Source organism: Gobio gobio (assembly GCF_949357685.1).
Source record: "Gobio gobio genome assembly, chromosome: 2".
Taxonomy (NCBI): domain Eukaryota; kingdom Metazoa; phylum Chordata; class Actinopteri; order Cypriniformes; family Gobionidae; genus Gobio; species Gobio gobio.
Window position 1 is genome coordinate 51497267 of NC_137098.1, and position 26668 is coordinate 51523934.

At 35.9% G+C, this 26668-nt stretch overlaps 1 protein-coding gene across 1 annotated transcript; it reads right to left on the reverse strand.

Annotated features, from left to right (window-relative positions):
- Positions 1–10866: 10866 nt before the first annotated feature.
- Positions 10867–21969, reverse strand: nat16 (N-acetyltransferase 16). Its single transcript, XM_079810586.1, has 4 exons — positions 21815–21969; positions 15369–15592; positions 13045–13269; positions 10867–12931 (listed from the first exon to the last, which is right to left on the reverse strand). The coding sequence occupies exons 2-4, from the start codon at positions 15582–15584 to the stop codon at positions 12365–12367; spliced, it is 1008 nt and encodes a 335-aa protein (XP_079666712.1). The 5' UTR covers positions 15585–15592; positions 21815–21969; the 3' UTR covers positions 10867–12364.
- Between the last annotated feature and the right edge of the window lie 4699 nt (positions 21970–26668).

Sequence of the window (26668 nt, forward strand, 5' to 3'; positions counted from 1 at the left end):
TTGCTTAGTTTTTTTTTGTGGCTTTTATTGCCAACTCAGACCTTTGATGTCTCTAAGGAAATGATGCTTAGTGAACATGTGGGAGTTTCCACCAAGCATGTCTTTCTACCCAGAAACGGCACTCTTAAAAAGTATAAGGCTATAAGGTTATAAAGTATAGGTTTAAAAGTATAAGGCTATAAGGTTATAAAGTATAGGTTTAAAAGTATAAGGCTATAAGGTTATAAAGTATAGGTTATAAAGTATAAGGCTAGTACTATATTATTTGAAATGTAAAAATTAGTCATGTTCACCACATAAAAAAACTGCACCAAACAATAGAGAGAAAAAAGAGGAAATGAAATCATTTAATGGAAACTGCAAGGGATGGCCAAAATAATAGAAACAAATCAAATATGTTAATAGCAATTGCATCACCTTTTATTCTCAGGGCAACTTTAATCCTCATTGAAATGATGTCATACTTGAACTACATGATATAGTGCCATCAGGAAGTCAAAGTATTTTACTACAAGGTGATAATTGAGACGACCACACACACACACACACACACACACACACACACACACACACACACACACACACACACACACACACACATAAATGTCAAGCTAAGGCTGTGCTGACATTCTAGAGCAGTGCTTGCCAACCGTTTTTTGTCTTATGCTCCCACACAGCCCCATCTGTAAGACTGTAAGTACATTGACACCAAACCATAAAGATGTTCATTTTGACTCTTAATATAATTTAGTATTTTCATTAATATCATTAAATTGTCTATTATTACTATGATTCACATCAAAAAAAAAAAAAAAAACAGACTCAATGATGCAAGGGATCATCTGTTTTTCATATCTGTTTGTGTGGGTTTTACACGTGTTTAGTTCTGTTACCTGTGTTTCAGTTAGTTTCCATGGTTTTCATAGTTTGATTATCGCCTGTCGTTAATTTCAATGATTGGTTTGGTCTTGTAAGCTCTGGGTTTCTTTCAGTACTATGTCTGTTCTCGTTGCGTAATACTCTGCTGTTCTGTTCATGCTTTGTTTTTGAGTTTTTGTGAAATAAAATCATTGCTGCTGCGATTAGATCCATTTCCTCACAAATACCTGCAACCGCGGCGGAGTGATTTCATTTCATTTCCTTTTAATAACAGTTTGTTGTAACTTGTAACTAATTAAAAAGAGTTATTCAGTAATGCTAAAGCACTGTAAAATATTGCATGCATCTGTTAAATATGACATCTTCAATTATAATTTTTTTAATTATTCAGATGAAGATTGATTGCATTTTAGAAGCCATTTAAAAAGTCTTGTGTGCTTGCTCACTTAGGATCAGCTATACACATCTAACCCCCCGTTTCACAAACCAGGCTTAAGCCTAGTCCCAGACTAAAATGCATGGTTGAGCTGTTTTAAATGTCTTAAAATATGTCAGTGCCATTGTTTGCCATTTGTAAATGCAGTTCATAAGAACTTTAGACCAAGCAAAATGTCCTGCAAGAAGTAGCTCAGCAGGTGATTTTGTGTGTAGGTCACACTGTCCTCTTTCTATACAACCACCTTCCCTTTCCTCCAATAAATGGATTTGGTCTTAATTTACACTCGGTCCACACCATGTGCTCTGTTGTTCTCTCTCTCTCTTCTGCTTTCTTACACAAAGACACACATACACATTTACACACAAGCCTCTGCCCTGCTCTGACCCCCAACAAATCCATTTGAGTTATTTATGAGCCATTAACATCTGCTCCCCTTAAAGACTATTTAGAGCTTTGTGAAACCATAAGAAGATGTAGCTTCTTGCAGAATTTATTCCTAACCCTGGTTTAACATATACAGAGTCAGACACACAAACCCTGCCTTAGACTGCACTGCTCTGATTAGAGTTGAGACGAAACCAGGAAAATCTAGATTTCTAGAGGCAAGACTGAGGTAGGGGAGCGCGGGGCACAACCTAACGCGGGGTTAGTTGTAACACACTTGGTTTAAAACTTTCCACACATGCCAGGATGACGAAACTTAAGAGTACTTACTAATTGCTATATCAAAAATAATTTGTGAAAAAATTGCGCCAAAATTAAAAAAATCTTTGGAAGATATTACAGAATTTATTTAACTATTGCAAAAGTAAATTTCTTACTTAAGTTTATTTTTCATCTCTGTTTTTTGTGTTTATTTAAAATAAGACAAATTATATTATTTTAATCTTATCTGTTATTTAACAGTTGATATAGTTCATTAATGCTGATCTAACCAGCAGAAGACACGAGCCGCGGTTTAAATTCCAGTCCAACACTGTGTTACAATGAGCCCCAATTAGAAGTATGCTATATAAAATATGCAATTTTTTTATTTTAAAAAGTTAATAATTATATTTTATTGACAAAATATTTTAGTTTGTCTTGAATATTTTTTGGGATTAGATCAGGTAACATTTTATGCTGTCATTTGGTCATGTTACAATGTAGGCCTACCCCACCTTTGGGGCACGTTATCACATTTAACTTCCATTCTTTCAGGGTAAATCAAGAAAAAAGTATACACTGTATTAATGAGAAAACCCCACATAATTGTACTAGATGTGTGCAATTAATGTGGGGAAAAAAAGAAATACTCTGAACCCCAAGCGGATTTCCACAAACTGAGAAAGTCAAAAAGCGTTAGGTTGTGCCCCGCTCTCCCCTATATTTACACAGACACATTCGCACGGATGTTTTTAGCACTCTGTTGTCATTCATTGTGATAAATCTGATCAAGATTGTGTTGTCTTGTAGTGTATGAGCTTAAAATAACATCTAGAATGAACATAGCCAATGTCCACCTTTGTGCTTTGTTCTTAAATACGGTCTGCTTGATTATTTTCCTTTCTATTTTTATTACACATGTGCGTCCTTTTTCTGTATCCTCTGCTTCTTCCTCTGACCCATTTTCTCTCCTACCGTCTTTCTCATTCTCTCCACCCCTCCCCCACTCCCATCTGTCAAATGGACAGGTGTACATACAGAGGTTTCAGCGCTCTGTGACATGTGATCGTGTACTAACACTATATTGTGTATATGTTGCTGTAAATATAATTTATGCAATGCATGACCAATCCACCCCCCCCCCCCCCATATATATATATATACATATATACGTGTGTGTGTGTCTGTGTTTGTTTATAATCGTTCACAATGGACGTGTTGCATAATGCATCTATGTAACATCATATCGATTACCCTGCTTTTCTATATTCTGTCTCTTGGAATACAATAGCATGTGTTTAGTTTGGGTACTGAGGAGAAAGATGAAGCCAGCTTGTGTGCCTGATCCAGTTTCCCCCCACCTCTTCTCCTTTAACCCCAGTCTTACTTCCAGTATCCTTATGGGTTTTTATACCCTGAACCCCCACCCCCACTTTAACACATTGGCTGACCTCACTGCATTTTATTACACTGCAACACTGCTTTCCCATCCCCCTCCGTAGCTCTGCATAGCAAGAAATAGAGTTTGGGTAAATTCCACTCTGACGCTGTCTAGGCCATTGCCATTATATAACTCACAAAGGACCTCGTCTCGCTCTCTCTCTTTTTCTTTCTTTAAAAAAAAAAAAACAAGAAAAGTTTAATGTTATTAGTACATGCAGTACCATTTCATATCACATAATTTTTGCAACCACATAATCCCACCTCATTTAGTATTATGAAAGTCAAATGTGATAATTATATTTTGATTTGAACACCATATTAATGTTTTGGAGCAAACCATTCAATATAATTCCAAAAGGGTCAGAAATGAACTTTTCCTTTAAGGAGCAATTCATTTACAGGGTTTTTTCTTTACGATTATAGGGTATTTTTACAATTACCTCCTTAAATATATCTGTGTTGTTATTTTTAGGTCAAATACTTCAATTTAACCAGTTACTTCAATCAATCACTGTTACCAATCACATTTTTTCCAACATCAACAAAAGCCATCTTTGCACTGCAAAGGTGGGACAGAAGCTGCATCTGACATGGCATTTATATACACAGGCTTTTAATGCTGCTCATGTACATATTTAAACAAAAAACTGTGATCGGTTCTAATGCTCAATGCTGCACACCGTGCATGAAAAAAAATCTGACGCAACATGAGCAAATGTACTGTAGCTTAAATGTAATGCTGAAATTGACACATTTCATTCATTTCAATAGATTTAGCTTAATTGAGCAGGGGCCTTTTTGCCCCCTTGCCCCGAGCCCCCATTCATTTCAGAACCTGAATTCCAACTATAAAAATTGACCGGTTTTCCAGCATTCATCTTTAACTCTCATCCTGATTTTTTTGTAGGGTGACACACTTAATTCAGAAAGCAAGTCAAATATATGTTCTCTTCTTTTGTTATCATACAATTGTCAAAATGAATCAAGTGGTTAAATAATGCATGACTTCTTTACTATGCCACTCTCACAAAAGCAACCAAGTAGGTTAAGCTAAAAAATACCAGGAATTAATTGATTGAGTTGTGATGTCAAACTCTAGATTCATTTTATTTAATCTTGCCTCTGATTTGCTTATCTGAATTGGAGTGCAATGGATTTCTGAAATGTTCATTGTAATCCAAGAACAGGTGGTATGGGTTTAATTCTTCAAACCTATCTTTAGCAGCTGTCCACCTCTCATGTTCTATCTGTCACTATTGAAACATTTGAGACATTCACATTTTCCTAAGTGTGTTTATTAAGAAATGCTCATCCAAAAGACACTATTGTTCTAGCGTAGCAGTAAAATAGAGGTCAATAATGTGAGGCTGCCGAGACAGCTGCTCCTCGTGTCAGCATAGTTCAGCAAAGAAGCTTCTCACGTTCTCCATTTGTCATTGCCTGATATATGTATATATATCCTTGCTCAACTGGCACTGATTCTGTTTCACTTATCTTATGCTATACCATTCTATAGCCCACTTCGCTCTGGCTGCATGTTTGTTGCTTACCAAGCCAAAATGTTTCACATTATGTGCTGGCAGTGCACTTGTCACATGAGCAATCGTTTTTATTGATAACAGTGAGCCCGAAGACACCGCACTAGATTTTGGGATGGTTAATATACTGTCGCTGTGCAGCATTACACATTTTGCAAGTGTTAACTATTGAGTCCATCAATAACATAACAGCTCATCAAAGATTTAAAAACCCCATCGACACGATCCTTGTGGAAAGAAATGAAACACGCTTAACACACAACAAACATAATTAGTTGCCTCTTACCAAGCATCCTGGCTAAGAGTTAAAGTAATTAGTAAGCAAAGTTTTATTATACCTGCAGTTTCTTCTTGGTGACTAAGGCCTAGCTTGGCAAGCATTGTGTATTGTCAGCTGCTTGTCCTGGTATTTCTCTGTAATGTGATTTGTGTACCGTGTTGTACTGTAGGTCACTTTGAAAGCATCTGCTGAGCTTCTGTTAATAAACATTGTTATGCATAAAGATGTAGGCTCTCATTTTTTCCGATTAATGCCATTCAACACTTGCAACAACATTCACTTCCTGTGGGGTTATTTTTCCTTAACATTTTTTAATTCATTCTATGCCTTGTTTGTTTAAGGGTTGGTTTAGGGAATTTTTTCTCTTTTTTTTCTTCTTTTTTTTTTCTTTTTTGTTTGTTTGTTTGTTTATTGCTAAATAGCACAATATACAGTTAGGTAAACACACACACACACACAAATATCTCTAACACTAAGTTTTGATTAACAATTTGGAAAATAAAACACTTATTCTAATACATCAATTCAAAACATCACTTAGCGAATAACATCTAAACTATGCTATTTAGATACATTTTGTTCATTCTCATACTGCATTGCAACTACAGCAAGTGGCTAAAACCTCACCAGTCCTTTTACAAATGCATTTGATCAACAATATTAACAATATTAGTCACAGGTCTTCATATAAAGCCATTTGTTATCTGCCATATTTTCACTCTTGCAAAGGAATTACTACATCTGTTGCCATTAAATATAGAGCTCATTACGGTTACGGTGTTACAATGGTAATGACAAACACTCTGACAACATAAACACTAGTTAAAATGTTAAAAATGTTAAATGATTATGCACAAGGTAAAGGTAAATACAAAAACACAACAAAAGGGTGACATTAACCAAGAAAAGACTGCAGTGACACTGTTTTCAATCACATATTGCAGTCATAAAAACTGAGCTCCAAAAAGTCCAATATGTATGAAGGATCTCAATGGAAAATATACAGAATTTCAACATTTGAGGTCTTGTCAGAGACCGTATTGATCTTATGGGTTTGGGCTTTTTTTAAATGGCAGAATATGGAAACATGACAGTCGTATTTTCATCTGGTTTTCTACTGCATTCAACATGTGATCTTTGGGAAATTGTAAATAGAATTACTCATCACACTTGACAGCAGAGACATAGCTCGGACCTTAGACGTTCTAGATTTTTACATAAATTTACACTTTGTTCAATGTTAGAGGTAAACAAAAACTTACGTGCAGTAAATTTGTCCTATACATTATAAACATACACATTTCATTGTCATTTAAGGTAACAATATACGATAGAGCACATAGACTAGTTTCATGGCCATTGGCATATCCGTTACTTGTAAGTAAGATAAGGTTCCTTCACACCATCTGCCTATAGTCACACTTTAATCTGCTTCTGGATCATCCTGGATGATCATTCTGGATCATCCATCCCTTTACAATTTCCTACTAACATTCGTTGGTACATTTAACATGTAGTAAAGGCAAATTTAAACTCTTGCTTTTAAAAGAATAGGGAATGTAAGCTAAATGAATTGAATTAAATTAAAAGAATAGGAATTAAATTAATTTTTGCAAACTTAACAAGTGTACCAGCCAGGATTCGTACTCGATTTAACATTGTTCTAGACCTCTAAATCTGTAATCTAAAACAAAACAACCAACAAAAAAAAACAAAAAAAACTACAAATAAAAACAACATAAAATATCAATACTAACAAAAATGATAGCAAATTACAGTTTATAGACAAACCACTGTCTACAGTTCACACATTATGACCTACTGTAATGATTTTATGATGTTGGTTTTAAGAAGTGACAGTTTCTAGTTTTGGATACATTTCTAAATATTAATCAATTTTCAAGCTGAGTTATTTGTTAAGTGTACAAAGAAATAGGATTATAGAGATGCACACAATTACAATAAAATACCGCAAAAAAAAGCAGGAAAAAAAAAAAGATCAGTGATCAGATTTTTTAATTTCTTTTATACAACTAACGAAGTATAGGCTATAATTTCTAAAAAATGTATATCATGGCTAAAAAAAAAAAAAAAAACGCAAAATAATAAAGGTTTATCCTTACCATTTTTAAATACCCTGTCTAACTTCCACCATTAATTTGTCTGTTATCTTCGGATTCAATTTGACCGTTTCTAAATGTCTTTGTATTAGTACAGGGTCTTTGTGCTCAGTGTAAATCTAGTCACATGCTCATAGTAAAGCCCTTCCCCACCCACTCACACAACATGCACATTTCAAAAACCTCTCATGGATTATAAGGTTTTTAAAAAATTACTGTATTTAAAATAGTTCTGCATCTCTCACAATCTCTGAAAAAAGAAACAGGTAACAAAATACTAAAATATTTTCCATTAGTTGTCACATCACTGCTTGAGAATAAGCAGTCATATTGGGTGATAAAAAAATCTTTAAAAAAAAAGGAAAACAATTATCATATAATCAAAATGCCTTTATAGCATTGAAACTGTATTCACCCTCTTGATTGACAGTTGGCCATGAGTTCTTTTTTTTTCTTTCTTTTTAGAAATCTCATCCATAAGCATACGTTTCCATCATAGGTATATGCCAATTGCACAAACACACAAAACATGACACCCAGTTTGTATCTAGGGCTAATGGGAAGACTTGCGTGAAAACGTACTCAACAGCCACTGCTGCATCAAGAGAATGGATGACATGGACATTCAAACCACCACCTTCTTTGAGGTCTGTAGAAATCATGGTCCCTGCTTTGCTGATAGTGTTAAATATGTCCATCAGCGGTTTCAGACAGGTACAGTGTGGTATATTCAGACCATGGTCATTAAGTAGGAGCATTATTTCTTCTATCGATAGCCTATCAAATGAGATGCACACTAATAAAAATATCCTTGAATTTAAAAACGTTATGCAGATAGGCCTGCACTCCTATTCCGATTACAAAAAAATATAGTGTTATCCACTGAATGACCATAACTGTTACAGCAACACACACACTGATGTTTTATGAAGATCCCCACTGTGCTTTGGAATATCTACAGTATAAAGTGCAGCACATCAGAACAGCTAGATGAATGGTTAATCCAATCGGAGTTGGATGATTCTGACATGGCATGAGATAAAATATGATTTGCATCGGGATCTAGTTGCATTTTACCTCCAAATGCTGCATGAGATTTGTAGATTAAATGTAACTACAAAACAGCTTAGTGCACCACAAGTGAAAATACCTGTGTGATTTAGCCATTTCAGAAGCATCTGTGTATAGACACAGTATATGTGTTTTTCTATGGAAAACAACAAAGGGAGAAGCAGAGTTGAAGCTCTGCTAGTGCAAATCAGCAATTCGACTGATATCGCCTGGATAAGGCTTTCAGTTAAGTTTTCAGTTTTGAATAGTGACTTGGAATTCAAAAAAAACATCTCCCTGGTGGTTTTCCTCTCGGTTTCGTTCACAAATCATACAATACACAGCTGATTCTAATACACATAAAGCCCTTCATAAACATTACAAAGCAGTCAGGAAAATGAAAAACAAAAGATGCCATCGTGAAATAAACAACAAAAATCAGGAGCAGCGTGGCAAAGGACCGTGCATTTTTATGACTAGGCTGGAAGCCAGGAGTCTTCTTATTTTAACTTATTTTCTTATTTTTAATTTCCATGTGCCAAGCTGATGGGGATCAGGTGGAAGGTAAAGGGAGTCTGGGGCGAACCCTTGTTCTACGCAAGATGACACTTTCGCTATCCAGTTTCACTTACTCAGAGACGAGCCCTGAAACTTTAACTGGCCCACAGTCATGCAGGATAACAAGTGCCTGTGTATCTATTTGCTTTTGTATGTCTTAGCACTCTAGGTATTACTTTAGTGCTGAGTCTATCAAACCAGAGCTTGGGAAATGCCAGTCTGTCTAGAGTATGCCGTCTTCCTAAATAGTCAGCGGCCAATAATTATGAACGCAAGGCCTGATCGCCTCTCTTGCTAAAGCTGACTCCCCTTTTTGATACAGCGTTGTAAATAATTCCTAGAATATATCCCTAGTCGTTGGCCATCTGCACAATACAAAATTAATGTTCTTCACTCATTTTTAGTGTGGTAACATGATCTGGATCACATGTCCTCTCCTCGCCACCTATTCCTAGCATAGCCCCGGCTTCATCCCTCATCTCCCTCTGCAACCCGTCTTATTTTTCCATTCCAGAAAAAGAAAGTGAAAAGCCACTTCATAATTGAAAGAAATAGGTTTAAAGTTCACTCCACGTGTGCCAGCAAAACAAGGGGCAACGTATCCTTTACATCTCTTCACCATCAGGTGGTCACATGCCTCTAACCTTTTATAGTCTCGTGGCCCTGACGCCGAGACCTGTGTAAAATATAGAGTTACAACCTCCTGCACAATTCACAAATACTTGGAAAGGCAATTAGACATCAAAAGTGCTAAAAGGTGGAGCTGAAAGATAACAACAACAAAAGAGAAATATTCTTAAGTGATTACCTTAATGTCTCACAGATAAAAGTGACAAAAGAAAGTAACAGCTAAATATAGAGGCAAGTGACCAAACCCTGCACCACTAAGATAACTGACATAACACATAACACTTAAATCTAAATGCACTGCACTATGTACAACAGAAAACACAAACCGTACACATTTTGGGTCTCTAATCCATCATGTCTAAATATGACGAGTGCTTTAGAGAGGAGAAAAGGGCCAATTAAAAATAGCATATCAAGGATGCTTGACTCTAACATAATTTGTAGCTTTTTAAAGGCCAATATACACTGTTTTGAGTTGAGAAAATGTCATTTCCATGGGAAACTGAAGCGTTAATGTTCCTTGTGCTTCTCGACTACATATTTTTAAATTGAGTTTGACCATTTTCTCTGAAAGCACATAGCAGACATGAAGGATTTCGAGATTTCAGCCATGAAAGAATTTGAACACAAACTCCCTTTCAAATCACCGCCCACCCCAAACAAACATATAAATGTATATATATGTACACCTATACAAATGCAATAAACTGACATTTGAATTGCAGTTAATAATCTTCAAAATGCCTTCACTTTCAGAATCACAGAAGGCTGCCTGTATACTGACCGCAACACAAGTCCCACATGCAGCTGTCCAAATGGAGGAGACGAGGCCTCCTTTTCGTCAGTGGATGTTGAGAGTTCATACAAGGATACAAAATAAGTCCACCAAATCAAGTCAAGCCAGACACATAATTAGTAATAAGAGTGAAGAAATTCAGGGTTTGAGTTTAGTGGATACAGGTTGTTTTTCAGGTCTGTCTGAAGAATTGGGAGTGGACTCTGTGGGAACTGAAACTCTAAGTTATATTATATTTATATATATTAAGATATATATATATATATTAAGATATAAATGAATAGAACCTTTGTTTCATTTAACTTTCCAATTAGTACCAGAAAATGTGCTATTTGATAAACAAACAGCGATGCATTTGCTAGTGTGGACTGTGTGTCTCTCATTCTGGGACAGTGCTTCAGGGAAATGAACATGCTGCAATCTGGGTTTGGGGCAAAATAACTAAATATGGTTCTGAGGATGTCTGAAGGCTTTTTTTTTTTCTGTTTATCTGTGTTGGTAAAATTTCGCTTCACTTTCTTCCAAGACAAGGCCAATGGAAGGAGAGTATGTGTCCTTATCTTCGGCATAATAAAAAGGAGCACTGGTGATTTCATCCATTCTTTTACACCGGAGAAATTGTCAACTTAAAAAAAAAAATTCTTCATAGAGATGAGCGGCTGTCACTTGTCCTTCTCAGGTTTCCAATTGTCCAGAATATGAGGGTTTGTTTTCCTGATTCCATGGGTGAATTGCCTGAGTCAGACGAAGATTTTCAGGTGATGTTTACTTTTTAATTGGTGCGCTGAATTTGGAGGAATTTCCTTAAGATCACATTTCTTCTGAATTATATGTATAACTACATAGTGATGTCTCCATTAAATTATAACTTAATTATTTTTAAATTAACAAAAATGTATTTATATACCGTATACTTCCCTAGTTATATTTTCTGCATTTTGTATTTAAATGTGATCCAGTCAGTCAGTTTATAATCATTTTAGAAATAAAAGATGAATCAAATTAAAAAACACAATTGTACGTTTCATTATTAGTTATTAATCGTATCTACCTGAATGTACTTCTAGCAATATTCCAGTGTATTATTGAAATTGCACTTTAAATCTACAGTTAGGTACAAATACTGATGGAACATAATTTTAGGTTCAAGTACTTAAAGCAAAAACTTGACACTGTAATCTAAATGTATAAGCAAGTTCTCAGCCAGACATTTATCATTTGATACCGAGTTTAAAGCACTGCAAAGTACTTTTAGAGGAAATATTATTAAAGACAATTTTTTGAGGAGCATATCAGAAAGGTGTTTAGTCTGAGATTACATTTTCCCAATGTGGTAATGTTAGTAATTTCAAGTTAATTAAAACTGCCTCTAAAGACCATTTCGATTTGCATATGGGTAGCCTGTCATAAAGTCCCTGTTGTTGTTGTTGTTGTTGTTGTTGTTGTTGTTTCCTCTAAATACTCTAGCAGCTACAGTGCCACATTCTGAAAAAGCAACAGACACTAAAGTGAGATCCCATTTTTTCTTTTCATAAAGTGCCCTAAAGATTGTGCAGTTTTCTTTACAACTCAGCATGAGTAAATATGCTTTCACTGTCAGCGATGCCAACAGAAATGAAAGGGCCTGGAACAATTTGGGTCCCTACTTTTATATAATCTGGAACTGCTCCTTCTTTTCCAGTCCCTGTCCTGTCAGCGCCACTGTTTACAGTACTGCATATGGAAATAAATTAAGTAACCTAAACAAGCATCTACCACATTTATTCTAGTTTGTTCACTTACATGCATTTCATTTTAATTAATTAATTGCTGTTAAAATAAATTAAATCCTAAGCATTTTCATTAAGCGGAATAGAACTGATTTTTTTTTTCTGTCCCCTTTAAAGTAGATATTTTAGGTGTAGTTTTTTTTAGATGCCATATTTCCTCTCATTATTTAAGTTTGGTGTCTAATTTTTAAGGGAAGGTGTTTCTGAGGCTCCTTGACTAAACGACATCAGACTCCACAACACACTGCTCTGTGTACTCTTTCACCAACTCCACTTTAAGGGTCTCCCGAAAGAAATCGGCCATCGGCTTCCACAGCGCGGGCTCCAGGAACACCTGACACATGACGAAACCCTTCAGAGTGCCAGTGTGGCACCTCAGGTGGCACAACAGTTGTTGTATGGCCAGGGTCAGGTCTTTACCAAACATGTCGATGTTGAGGTAGTACCAGTCATCACCGATTGGCACATGGAACGGGAAGGTGCACAAGCTGGTCATGGTTGGGTGCCTGGCATCATCAACCATCCAATCAATGTCCTTCTTCAGCAGGATGGCCATGTTGCTAGACAGAGGCTTGAAGGGCTGCCAATCTTGAACGATGGTGGCATTGGGAAGCACTCCCTGCATTAGAACATCGCTTAAGAAGAGTTGGCGCACCTCTGCTGGCTCCAAACGGACTGGGATGTTTGTGGTGGACAGACTCTCCCCTGATATAGTGATATTAGGCCCAAGATCAGCAAGGCGTAATTTTAGGTCTTCAGCACGGAAGCGCACCAGGAGGATTCCCTTCACGTTTGAATTTGGTGACAGAATGGAGACAATGTGGCTTTAGCTGGTTTTATTCAAGATAAAACCTTACCTGAACAAATGTTTATATTTTTTATGTAAATTGTTCTTACCTGTTTGGTGATGAGCCGGTATTTCTGGAAGTCTTTTGGTCCCAGTTGATCATCTCTTGTCAATCTGCTGACTTTAACGTCAGGGTACTTGGACTTAATCAATTGAGAGCAAAACCGAAGAAGTACCCCTGCCACACCTTTCCCCCTCTCCTGTGGGGCAACACGAAGCCCTTCCACCAGCATGGTCTCACCATCATCAATAACACACACTGACTCCAGCGCAATCTGAAAAATGCAGTTGCATAAAAAGCAAGTTATATCTACAATAAAGAAAAGGGAGAGAATCATTTGCTCACCTTCATTTTGTTCTAAACCTACATGACTTTCTTTCATTTATGGAACACAAAAGGTATACTTTGAATAATGTCTTGGCAAGTCTTTTCCATGTGAATGGGACTGGGTTTGTCAAGCTATTTGAAGCTGTTTTCAGTAAATAAATACATTTAAAGGTACACTGTGTAAAACAAAAATTTAAATAATGATTGTCTCACCACAATTTACTACGATAAGCCTATTATAAGCGTTTATATTTTAGACGAGATGGTTTTCGCTGGAAATTGCATACGTCACTCGCCTGTGCATGTCTCGTCATTTCCGTTAATAGAGAAAAGTTGATCCGGCTTAGTGAGTGGCATAGGCTAGCTGTCACAACAAGCGATACAAGTTCCTACACGCATGTCCTTATGTCTCTGTCAGTGTCATCCTGCTAGCTGTCAATCATCGGCGTGGCGACACAGGTGCGACTGTCTCTCAGATCTATACAGAAGCTTGTTTCCGCCACAGAATAAAATAAACCTTGGGGAAATAAAATGGGGAATCACCCATTTAAAAAAAAAGTCTGATGAAGAGTCTGCTGGCAAAAAGAGAGCATGACAGAGCTCGTAATGAAATGAGAAGCAACATTAGCGTGGCTTTTTAGGGATGGCAAGAACTGTTGCAATGTTGTAAAAGCAATGAAGATATGCCATTTTTATTACTAAACAGGTGAGTTTAGGTATTTTATTGAACAGATAAATTTCCATGTAATGTGATTTCATTATGGATTGACATTGCGCTGTGCTGGAATTTATTTTCAAGGAAGTACCGTGTCTATTAATGGGTAAACCTACAGTAGCATCTTCAGCTAGTCAGCTTGAGATCCTTTACATCTAAACTGGTTATATCTCTTAAGTCTATACTGTAAAAAAATTATATTTGGTTTAACTTAAAAAGTAAGTTACCTGGGGCCAGTTGCATAAACTTAGCCATTATGTTTAGACTGTGTCTTAAGAACTAATTTGACACACTAGCAATTAGTCAAGAGGTCTTACTTTTCTGATTCAAATTAGACCAATCTAACTTTTTATGTAACTGACTTTAAAAAGTTAAGAACAGTCTTGAAGAAAAAAATAGACAACTAACTTTTAAGACTAGTCTAAGCAGTTTATGCAACCGGCCCCTGCTGGTTTCCTTAATTGTTAGTTAACTGAAATAAAAAATTGGAGTTAATACAACAAAGGAGTTTTAAAAGGTTTAATAAACAGAATCCCCAAAATATTACCTGAACCACATTAATTATCTAAGTTGATTTGACAAATGATAAAAAGTTGTGATGACAAATCATGAAAAAATATTTTTACAGTGTAGTAGTGAATGATGGTTTACCCATGAAAGTAAAGTAATTAATTAATATAAATTATATATTTTTTTAAAGTATATATACAGTAATATATTTTTTCTTTATTTTTATATAAATATGAAAATTATTTATTATAATGTATTATTTATGATTAACTCTAATTATAACATTTAATTATACATTTAAAATATAAGTTATACAAATTATTATGGTAACACTTTACAATAAGTTTGTATTAGTAAATTAGTAAGTTAACAATAAGTAACCATGAACAACACCTCTGTTCAGCATTAGTTAATCTTTGTTAACGTTAGTTAACATTTTGTCATGTTAGTTCACAGAGCATTAACTAATGTTAACAAGATTTTAATAAAGTATTAGTAAATGTTGAAATTAACATTAACAAAAGATAAAGAAATGCTTTATAAGTGCAGTTCATTATTAGTTCATGTTAACTAATGTAGTTAACTAATGAACCTTATTGTAAAGTGTTATTATTATTGTCGTTGTTATTAGTATTGCTTTTGCCTGGAAGTTTTAGCTGAAGCTATTATGAGATGAAATGTTTATCATATCACACTTCAAAATGCAATAATGGAATGACATGGGGATGAATAAATGATTTTCATTTTGGGTGAACTATTCCTTTGAAGGAATGAGGCTGGAACCTGCACGGCGAAATATCCCTCCATATCCACTTCCTTACCACTTTGCCTTGCTTGCGAGCCAAAATGACAGTGCGGTTGCTCTCTTGCAGCCAAGCTTGATAGCGGGAGGGCAGATAGTCCAGGCCACCATAGATATCCTTGCTCATGGCCATGATGTCATCAAAGTCCTCTTCTGTCGCCACTGTAAACTGCAGGCCAGTCTGAGGAGGGGCCTCAGGGAGCTGAGAGCAAGGCAGGCTGTTTTCAATCTTCATCCTTAGAGCTGTAGACACAGTCAATCATGGAAAGAGATTTATAATGAGATTTCAGCTTGAGCATTACGTTATGATCTGTGACCCAAAAACCATGTGACATTTTCCCTTCAATTTATTGTCCCTTTGCTAATTGTATTTTATTTCCTGCATTTTACATTTCAAGGATTCAAGATTGAACTTTACCAAAAAAAATTGTGTGAGGGACCTTATCAGTGAGGGTTTGTGCTTCATGTCGCAGTGTTTATCTTCCCATGCCAACACGCCAGCAGGTTGGCATCAATAGCTGCAACTTGTAACCGTGCCCAAATGCGAGACAGCCGCCCTTCAGCCAATGCACATACACAGACATGTCCACCTCCTATTGCCAGAACCCTTAATCCTTTTTTTAATTCTCACTGAGCAGCATTGCCCTGGTTCCCAGTGGAAAATAAACACATTTTTTGAAAGGACTTGGGAAATAATGGTGCGAGACGTCCAGGGGAAGGTGGAGCGGATGGGTAGGCAGATGTGTGCAGGCACGCATATATGGGTAGTGAGTGTCGGGGATTGAAAGGCAGAAAATCTGTTCAGTGGGAGCTACACTGTGAACAAGTCACAGAGCAAACATTGTTTGCACCCCCTTGGGCCCTTACCGGTTGAGAAAGCCCTGGTACTTTTCCACTGATGCACTACTGTAATGGGAAAACCCTTCATGTCCGAAAGCTTATTTGGGTTTGGCAAACATATATTGGGCAGCACTTTGTGATGCTGTGACAAAAACTATTCCTTCATGCTTCAATTGCCAATTGCTATGCAATATTCGATTTCCAAATTTCCATGTGACTGTCTCAGTCTTTCATTTGCCCTTCAATTTGTAATGGGATAGTTCACCTAAACTAAACAGATATTTCCATTGGGCCGAATCAATGTGTTTCCCTAGATTCCCTAACCTAACTAATGCTCGCTCTATGTCAAGTAACCCTTATTAACCCCAAATTAATTTATCTCTGAAAGTAAGAGAACAAAATATCAAAGCACCAATTAGCAAATTCCATCAGGTTAGTGGAATCTGTGTGGCTGCATAACGGTCCGTTAATGAGTTCCAAACAATTGTGAATTTTTTTATTTATTATTATTTCGTTTTTTTGAAGATGCGTGAAAATATACATAAAACTTAACTTCTCGATGGACTTTAACACAAATGTGTTAATTGGTGTCTGTGAACATGTAGATATTGTGCATGATATCTTTCAATGAGATGTGTTATATAATTGCAAAAAAGTCCTTCTCTGCTGTTATATCATAGGGCTTGTCATCTCTCCGTGGGATAGACTTTAAAGTTGCCTCAGGCGGAGTTATTGCAATTACATCACATTGAAGGAGAGGACGTCAGGAAGAAAAAACGCTTTAAACATGCTTGGGGTAAAACATAAAGTATGAAGTCAAGAAAACAACCACACTGTTGAGTAGATCATGAGGACCCGGGTGAGGAAGACTATGTAAATAGTCAACTAAGAAAGCTCTCTGTATGTTTTACAACTGACATGCTCTATATAGTACTGGGATCTGACTGCATGGATAACAACACTTCTTTAGAGACAACTTGCTTTCAATCTTTTATACCTTTATCCAAAGCTATTTACATTGTATTCAGAGTATACGTTTTATCAATTCATGCATTTCTTGGGAACCATGACGTTGATTTTGCTACCAGCAGCTCTGTGTGAGAAATTTCCGGGCTGGTAATGTCAAAAGGTTCTAAGTTCAAACATTGCAAGGAGTGAGGGCTGTAGCAAAGTACTTAATCCTGGTTATTCAAGGTACATTATCTTTTTTTAATAGGAGCAAATGTAATAAATGTACTGTTAAATTGTTTTGAATAAGTGTCTGTTAGGGCTACTTACTTTTAAATTAACACAACTAACCCAGGTAACCCCTGCTCTCACTTTCTATTCAAGCTGTGATACTGCTAGGTGGACTATCATGAGTTTTTTGCACACTGCACAGTTGTATAGATGCATGCTCCTACAACCTTTAACAAAGACAATGTTTTGATGCATACTAGTATGATGTAGTGTCTGACCAACCAACAATTTGGCACTGCCAAATAATGGGCTTCTGTGAGCTTCAGGTTCAGTTTGATTGAGATTGTATTGTGCCCATTATAGACTTATGTTTATGTACCTTTGTTAGTTTTAACAAGTCAGACAAACCTGCTAAAAATGAAATAAAGAAAGCTGAAAATGGTATGAAGTCCTCAATATCTATAGTGAAAAATAAATATACCAAAATGTATTTGAAGAACATTTATTTTATACTAAGTATACTACAAATACATTTACACATGTATGTACTTAATACAAATACCCTGCAATTGTACTGTTGGTATACTAACTTGATATACTTAAAGTCTGCTAAACTGGAACTAATTTTATACTTAATGCACTTTAGTTATCCAGAATTATTGCTGAGGTCCAACAAAAGAAATATTTGATTGTGCTAATGTGAAACTATAGCAAGTATACAGTTTAAATATCCTGCATTTAAAAAACTGATACTATACAATGAACGTAATATTAAGCCTAAAATGTGTTTTAATATCACTATTAGTAAGGATCCTAAGAAATGTCCATTGTGCAATAAAGAAGTACACCAAATTAATTTTAATTATAATTATAACAGTAAGTCTCAAGCGATATGTCAGTAAATGTTAATGGATTTGTGGTATACTTGGTATGAAATATTTTATTATTTTATTAAAATAATAAACATATTTTAAATCTTGGTATACATTTTTTTCACTAGGGTAGGTTTTGCATCTCAACAGCATATTAATAAAATATATCAGTCATGGCATAAAAATGACTAAAACAGAGGTCAGATGTATCAGTCTATTAACCAGAGTTTTGTTTTCATTCAAGAATCACAATTTACAAAAACAAAAATTTGTAAATTAATTGGGGGAATTTAGGGGGAAAATGTAAGATATGTTCATGTAATAAAAAATAAATAAATAAATAGATAAAAATAAAAAATAAATATATATATATATATCAAGACAAAAGGAGGTTGGCATACACATACACAAAAAAAAGGTTCTATATGGCACCAAAAATGGTTCGTTGTCGTAATCATAGGAACCACTTTTGGTGCTATATAGCACCATATCTTAACATGTTCTGTATATGGTAGCGGAGCTAAATAGCACCATAGTTAGCGGTGCTATATAGCACCTTAGTCAAAGAACTGGTGAAGAACCTCTGAAGAACCACTGAAGCACCATAATTGGTGCAATATAGCACTTCAAAAGGTTCCCCTATGATTACGAGCCAAGAACCATTTTTGGTGCCATATAGAACCCTTTTTTTAGAGTGTACTAAGAAGGTCATAAGGACATAAATGAAAGTGTAACCAAAGGAATGTACAGCATGTTTCTGTTCTCTCTACAAGCTTATTGTGTCACATTTACATAATCTGAACAGATACAATCCTATTCAAATAAATAGGTTTACCAGCACTTTGATTTTGCATGGATTCATCTGAACATCATACATAAATGTAAATAAAAAAATATTATAATGGTAAATAATTCTGGACTTGATAAACCATTCGTTATCCATTCTCATACATCATATAAAATAGCTATTAATTAATTTTAATCTCTTCTGTCCATTACATTTCTGTCTCGTTCTATGTCCTATCCCCCTTCTGTTTCTCTGTCTCAATCTATCTTTATCAAGAGGACAAAACACTGCATTCTGTAGTTTCCCCTCCCATCTATTTGTTTATATAAATTAATTAGACCAGATTATAGGAGAAAAGAGGATAACCTTGAAGAATAATGTCCCTTTCATAGCATTTTAAATGCCTGCAATACAACTGAGTAAGAAAAACATGTAATATATAGATTTGGAAATGAACCAACAAATCAGTGTTCAATACGAATCCATCAAAGCATTATATACTTGAGAGATACTCCTATTAAATAAGTTATTTCGCAATGCTTTTGTGTTTTAAATGCTGTCTTTTTTTCATGCATTGTCATTATGGCATCTCATGTCAGCATGAAGGCAAATTGACATTTAAACTGTCAATATCTTATTATGGAGCACACATTTAGGTCAGTGGCAAGTTCTGTCCTGTCACATGGGGAACACGATAACAAAGTGGAGTCAACACAGCAACCTCTGTATGAATATGTGAAGATAAAGGTGCTTGACAGCACTCTGAGAATACAGAGGAGAATCTTATTTAACAGAATAGTTCACCCCAAAACAAAAATTGTCACAATTTATTCTCCCTCATGTCGTTCCTTGTGTTCTTTTTTTCTGTGGAGCACAAAAGGAGTAATTCAGAAGAATTTTCACACAGTTGTTTTTATACAATGCCAGTTCATAGTTACCAAATAGTGTCAAACTCCAAAAAAGAACTAAAAAACAACAGTCCTTATTACTCATGTGCAATATTCAGAGCCATTCGAGTTATTTGTGCAAGGGACAGGACAAAATATTGGATTTTACTCCTTAAATCTCATTCTCCATCCTGCTTCTTTGAACTGCCGCATTACATATGCAAGACATGTTAGAACCAACTGCTTTTTTACTTCAAACTTGGTGCAGCGTGCCAAGGTTAGGGTTAGGGGTCACCACACATGAAGCTATCATATGACACAAGGCATATGAACTATTTTTATGATAGGGTTTTGTCCTTTTTTTGGAGCATGACACCTATTTGTCACTATAAATGGATGGAGAACACCTGTGTAAAGATTCTTTTAAAAAAAATCATTAGTGCGTTCCATGGAAAAAATAATACAACATAATAGATTTGGAACAACATGAGGGTGAGTAAAGAATGACAGAATTTTCATTTGTGGGTGAATTATCACTTTATTCATCAGTCATTCTTGACAGCATTATAATGAAAAAAAAACAACTTCCATGCTTGACACATTATTCTTGACAGATAAATGTGTTCAGTCAAATTAAGACCATCAGGACCACATACCTCTCTTCAGAGGCACTGGAGTGTGTGTATTTAATTTAAAATGTGCTCATTAAATGCAGTATTGCAGTATGTGGAGCGACATCAAAAACCAAAAGTAGCATCATAAAATGGGCCAAGCATGACATTGGTATATGCCTTGCACCACTGCAGCAGATTGCCTGCACACCATGTCCATTAATAATAGGGCATGCCATATGTCTCTCCTACTTCTCGCGGTTATGTCATGTACACTGGAGGTATGGTGCGTCAGCATGGGCATTCACGTGCCAGTGGAAAATAACTATGATATGAGCCTGCCGACTTCACACCAGCAAGAACTACAAAACACGAACAGAAGGACATAAGCACATTGCATCGGTTAATCAAAAATCAAGAATCGGCCTACATTTGATTTAGAATTTTTTTTTTTAAACTCCGTCATTTTCATTTAACATTTCTATAAATATTATACAAATACGACAGATATATAATGATATCTTTAACGATGGGTGCATTCAGCATCTTTACAGTCAAAGCCGTTACGTGTTCTCAGCATCACTGCAATTCGACCCCTATTGATTCGCCCCGCCCCCACTCGAAATACAAATTAAAGAAATGATCTAACACAAAATCTTGCTAATAGATCTGGCTCTAATTGTGCAATACATACCGTATATCCATTCATACAATGTTTTGTTTGAGTTTAAAATAAATCTCCAGTAAATTGCAATATAAATAAATAAATATACATTTTTGTGCAGTGTATCCTACATAACGGTTTGACATGTCAAGCGGGGGAGGCAATAGACAGGAATCCTTATCCTCTAACTACGAAGCAGTTGCATTGTTACTATTTTAACTGGGTTATTCGATACAATTTGCCATTTTCCACAAATACCGTACCGGCATCCGGCATAGATTGAAAAACGTCGCACGCACAGGGAGACCAAACGAAAATGGGCTAGGCTACTCGACATGAATGCCAACATATAACAAAACCTATACTGGAGGGGGGTTTCCGGCGAATTCTTTACATTTCATTCATTGCCTTGTCGGCTCTAGAGGTATAAATTTGGGCCGTGCAAAATGGCCGTGAGACTTGAAAAAGGCTGAGAAGGACAATACAGCAGATGCGTGATGTTCATGTCAATTTGAAGACGTGAAAATCCAAGTACAATGATTGTTCGACCGCGTCGAGCCCTTGCCATGCACAGGCTGCACGAGCAAAATCCTTTCTAGCGGACACAGTGGTCCATTTCACTTACCTCTACGTCGTGCGTCGGACCCGTGAAGAATACAGAGGTCAGGTTGACAGATGCTGAATAGATGTAAGCTTTCGTAGCACTGCGGTTAGATTAAAGGCAGAATTTTTAGGTAATGCCGGTTCAGACTTACAATATATGAAGTATGAGGTCACCGTGAAGCCCCTCCCAGAATTCCCATCCCCATCCCCATCCCCCAGTAAGGAGAAGAGAGGTATGCCAACCCCCTAAACCATCACCCAATCGTGATCGTCCTCTCTCTTCTCTCTTCTCTCTCTCTCTCTCTCTCTCTCTCTCTCTCTCTCTCTCTCTCTCTCTCTCTCTCTCTCTCTCTCTCTCTCTCTCTCTCACTCACTCCCAATGCGTCCGAACACTGTGAGTGCTGTTCTGTTGACTCAGTGCGTGCTTTGCTCCCCTTGGTTTTTGCAACTTAAATAGATACTGTACATACACAGCTGAATTTGAGTAAATGTGCTTTGCATGTACAAAAGAGATGGGGCACAGGTGTTCGCACAAGCATCGAAATTGGTGACCTTTTTTCAGGCCAAGGACTCCTTAGACAGATAGAAAGAATTATATTTTATAAAAAATATTACATATAAAAGTGTTGCATTAACTCTTCCATATATTATATATTGATTTACTTGAAATAGTCTATATTGATGTAATTAGTCATGCAGTGGCAAGAAAAAGTATGTGAACCACTTGCCGAATCTGTGAAAATGTGAATAATCTTAACTAAATAAAAGAGATCATACAAAATGCATGTTATTAAAAAAATCTGCAGTTAAACTACCCAATGTTCTTCAGAAAAATCCTCCAGGTCCTGCACATTCTTCAGTTTTCCAGCATCTTTTGCATATTTGAACCCTCTCCAGCAGTGACTGTATGATTTTTTGAGATCCATCTTTTCACACTGAGGACAATTGAGGGACTCAAACACAACTACAAAAAAAGGTTCAAACATTCACTGATGCTGATTCAAACATGACACAACGCATTAAGAGCCAGGGGATGAAAACTTATTGAATTTGAAGATCAAGGTAAATTGTACCAATTTGTCTCCTGGGAAACATGTAAGTATATTCTGTTGCTTCTGAAGGCCAGAACTAAATGAAAAAAAAAGATATTTAAACAAAATAAGACACTTTTGGACCTCTTCATCCTACTCAAAAGTGTTCACCCCCAGCTCTTAATGCGTCGTGTTTCCTTCTGGAGCATCAGTGAATGTTTAAACCTTTTTTTAGTTGAGTTGGAGTCCCTTGATTGTCCTCAGTGTGAAAAGATGGATCTCAAAAAATCAGACAGTCACTGCTGGAGAGGGTTCAAATATGCAAAAGATGCTGGAAAACTGAAGAATGTGCAGAACCTGGAGGATTTTTCTGAAGAATATTTGTCAGTTTAACTGCTCAAGACAAACAAGGGACTCATGAACAACCATCACAAAACCTAAAAAACAGCCGTGGATCATCCAGGGAACGGCACACAGTATTGAGATTTAATGGTTCATAAACTTTTGAACAGTGTTATTTTAATAAATTCAGCTATTTTTTTGTCTTGTGGACTATATGTAAACATTTTTTATGTAAAATATCTTATTCAGGACAGTACTAAATAAAAAATTAACATGCATTTTGTATGATCTCTTTTATTTAGTTTTCACAGATTCTGCACATACTTTTTCTCACATACTTTTTCGTGCCACTGTACTTGTAAATTATATTTAAATTTTCCTTGAAACTAAATTAAATGAAACATTTAGCTGAAATTTTGTTAAACTATTTTTTTATTTGCAAAAATTCATAAATGATAATTGGCAGATCCATTGCAGTAGGCCTACCAAGGACCTCCTAGAGGGGATCTATGCTAGTTTGAAGGTACAGATGAGTTTATTATTTTTCATTTGTCTAACTTTATAGATAAAAAACATAAATGAAATAGGCCTATGACTTCAGTCATGATGGTAAATGTTATGAGGAGGAAATCTTTTATTGACACCAATGAAACAAAATATGTAGCCTTATGCATGATACATTTCAGATTAGACGCTTAAAGATTAAACACAGACTTAAAAAGACTACAGATAACATATCATTGAAATGCCAAAAACAACTTAGCCAATGATAACCTATCCATGTTATTTAGGTGTTGGATCTAATAGTAAAAAGTGCAATAGACTTCTGTAATATATACAAAAAAAACTTATTTTTCATTTTGTTGAGACTAATGAAACTTGTTAAAAGTGGGATACTACAGATCATCAACTGAATTAATTTGGTGAGAAATAAGGCAGAGTTCAATAATTTAACACAAAAGTGGTGGACAAATTCTCACAATTTCTCAGTTTTGGCACAGCAATAAACACAAAATTGTGTCGATTTAACAGTTAATGGTAAAGGATGCAAAGTGAATGGTGACAGGCTGTCAGTCCTTTTTGAACATAATCAGTATGTTCTTCCATTTCGAAAAATCAGCAAAGTTCATACTAAACTATACAGATGATAATCATTTCAGGATTTGAACAGCGGTGGTAAGTAAAATGAAAAAGCCTTCTGAGGCAAATCCTCTTAAGGTTATAAAATTGCAAAATATGATATATTTAGCTATAGGCCTACTGAATCAGATTTTCTTAAAAATCACTTTCATATTAATCTTTATTCTGTCTTTTTAATGCAACTATATGTTCCAGTTCATCATTAAAATATAATTCCTAACCTGACATTCACTTTGCAATTCAACTTGACTTGCTTGACCTTGTTTTGTCTCATCTTGTTGCATATAGACCCAAGAAGGCTGAAGTTTGGATTAAACACACCATGTGTGGGAACTACATGAAACACGAGGACAATGGCCTTGAATTTGGCAAGGCATTCCGTTGCAAGAACTGTGTTTAGGTAATAACTTGTTTTACTCAATATTATTTGCCAGTAAAATATACAAACATCCTAGGCTATCTGAAATTATATAAGAAAATGTTCATATATTCTCCCTGTTAACATCAAACATGTTTTACGAAATAATAAAATATCCAACAACAGTCAAGGCATGCATTCATTTCAAAAGTTTTATCTGATCAATTACTAAAACCTCTTGGCTTCTCTCAACCGCAGATCTTGACCTCTGGGATCATGACCTGAGGTAATAATGTTCACATCCACTAATATCATGTCACCCAATCACCAGCAGAGGTCATAATCACCACAGAATTGGTCCAATCTTCATGACAACCTCTATAGGCCTACCTCTTTATCATTTGCATTGCAAAGGTCGGCCATTTCAGTATTTCTTTTTTTCCATGCTTGCTTTTGCATTCAATTTATCTTTCTTAATGGTCAGTTTAGACTCATTATATCTGTCAACCATTTGTTTGCAATTATGATGCTTAGTTTTGGATTCGTTTGCATGCTTATGTAAAGGATTTAATTTGAAAGATAATGCAGGTCAAATCAAGAATGTGGTATACTGTTATATTCAGCATGAATATTGCATTTTTTTTATATGGTCTTACAGAGTAGTGTTAAAATCATTGAAATTGATAGATTGTGCATTATAACAGGTGGAACAACTTTGGGGGAGGGGTGCATTTATTTATTTATTTATTAATTTGTGTGTGTGTGTGTGTGTGTGTGTGTGTGTGTGTGTGTGTGTGTGTGTGTGTGTGTGTGTGTGTGTGTGTGTGTGTGTGTGTGTGTGTGTGTGTGTGTGTGTGTGTGTGTGTGTGTGTGTGTGTGTGTGTGTGTGTGTGTGTGTGTGTGTGTTTTAATGCACACTATGCAAACTATGGTTTCATCAGCACCATGGTTTAAACAGCTCCATATGTCACTGTTTGGTGTTCACAAAAAATATCTAGCTGTGAAAACGTGATTATGAATATATATGAGGTGAATATTCCAGCAGGGGTAAGAATTTAATCTTTAGTTACAAAATATTGGTCAAACCTCTCAATACTTTTGAATGTTAGATTCGATTCAAGGTGATTGTCATTACACATGTACAAGTAGCCTACAATACAACGAAATGTGTTTAAAGCGCCGCCACACGCTCAAAGCATACATACATGCAAAAACACAACACAACATAACACAGTGTATACACGTGGTCACGTGATGGAATTTTTTGTTTGGACTGAGTGAGGAGGAGATAGGAAAGGAGGAAAGGGAGGGGCAGACGGATGGACGGGGGCTGGGATTGGGGTGGGGTGAAATTAGCCTAGCTGCTAGCAGCAGCCGTCATGCATACCATTTAAAGTTCTCATGAAAAGTAAAGATGTATAAATGTCTACATTTAGGCGGAACTAAATATGAAGTATAATGCCATTTATATAGCTCAGTGGTTTCATCACAGGCGGAAGTAGGCTACTTTACACCGCACTACTGATGAAATGTCAGATCTGAGTTGATACCGGTAACTTAGATGTATCGCCGCATGAGGGGGAAAAAAGGAACCGTGGAACCTTATAGATTTTATAAGGTTCCAAGCTTTGCTACAATTTTTTCAGGTCTTGTTGTCACTATAACAGGTGTAACAGACAAATACCGATGTGATAGTATATTTAAAGTACATAGTATTAAAACTACTGCACTGAGAAATTCAATTTCGTGTGAAAAAGATTGAGCGGTCTCTAGTGGTGTGTTTCACAAACGACAAGTTGTGCAAGCGCTGTCAAGTACCGTACTCATCTTTTTAAGTATAAAGAAACTTGATTGCTAACGGGCTCTTAGTCTTTTATAATAATTTGTATTAATTTAATTTTTAATATATATATTTATACGTATATTGAATAAGACATAAATGAGAACAGCCTTTGCAATCTGACATATGGAAACGCATTTCAGCCTCGTGGTTTTTGAACCTCTC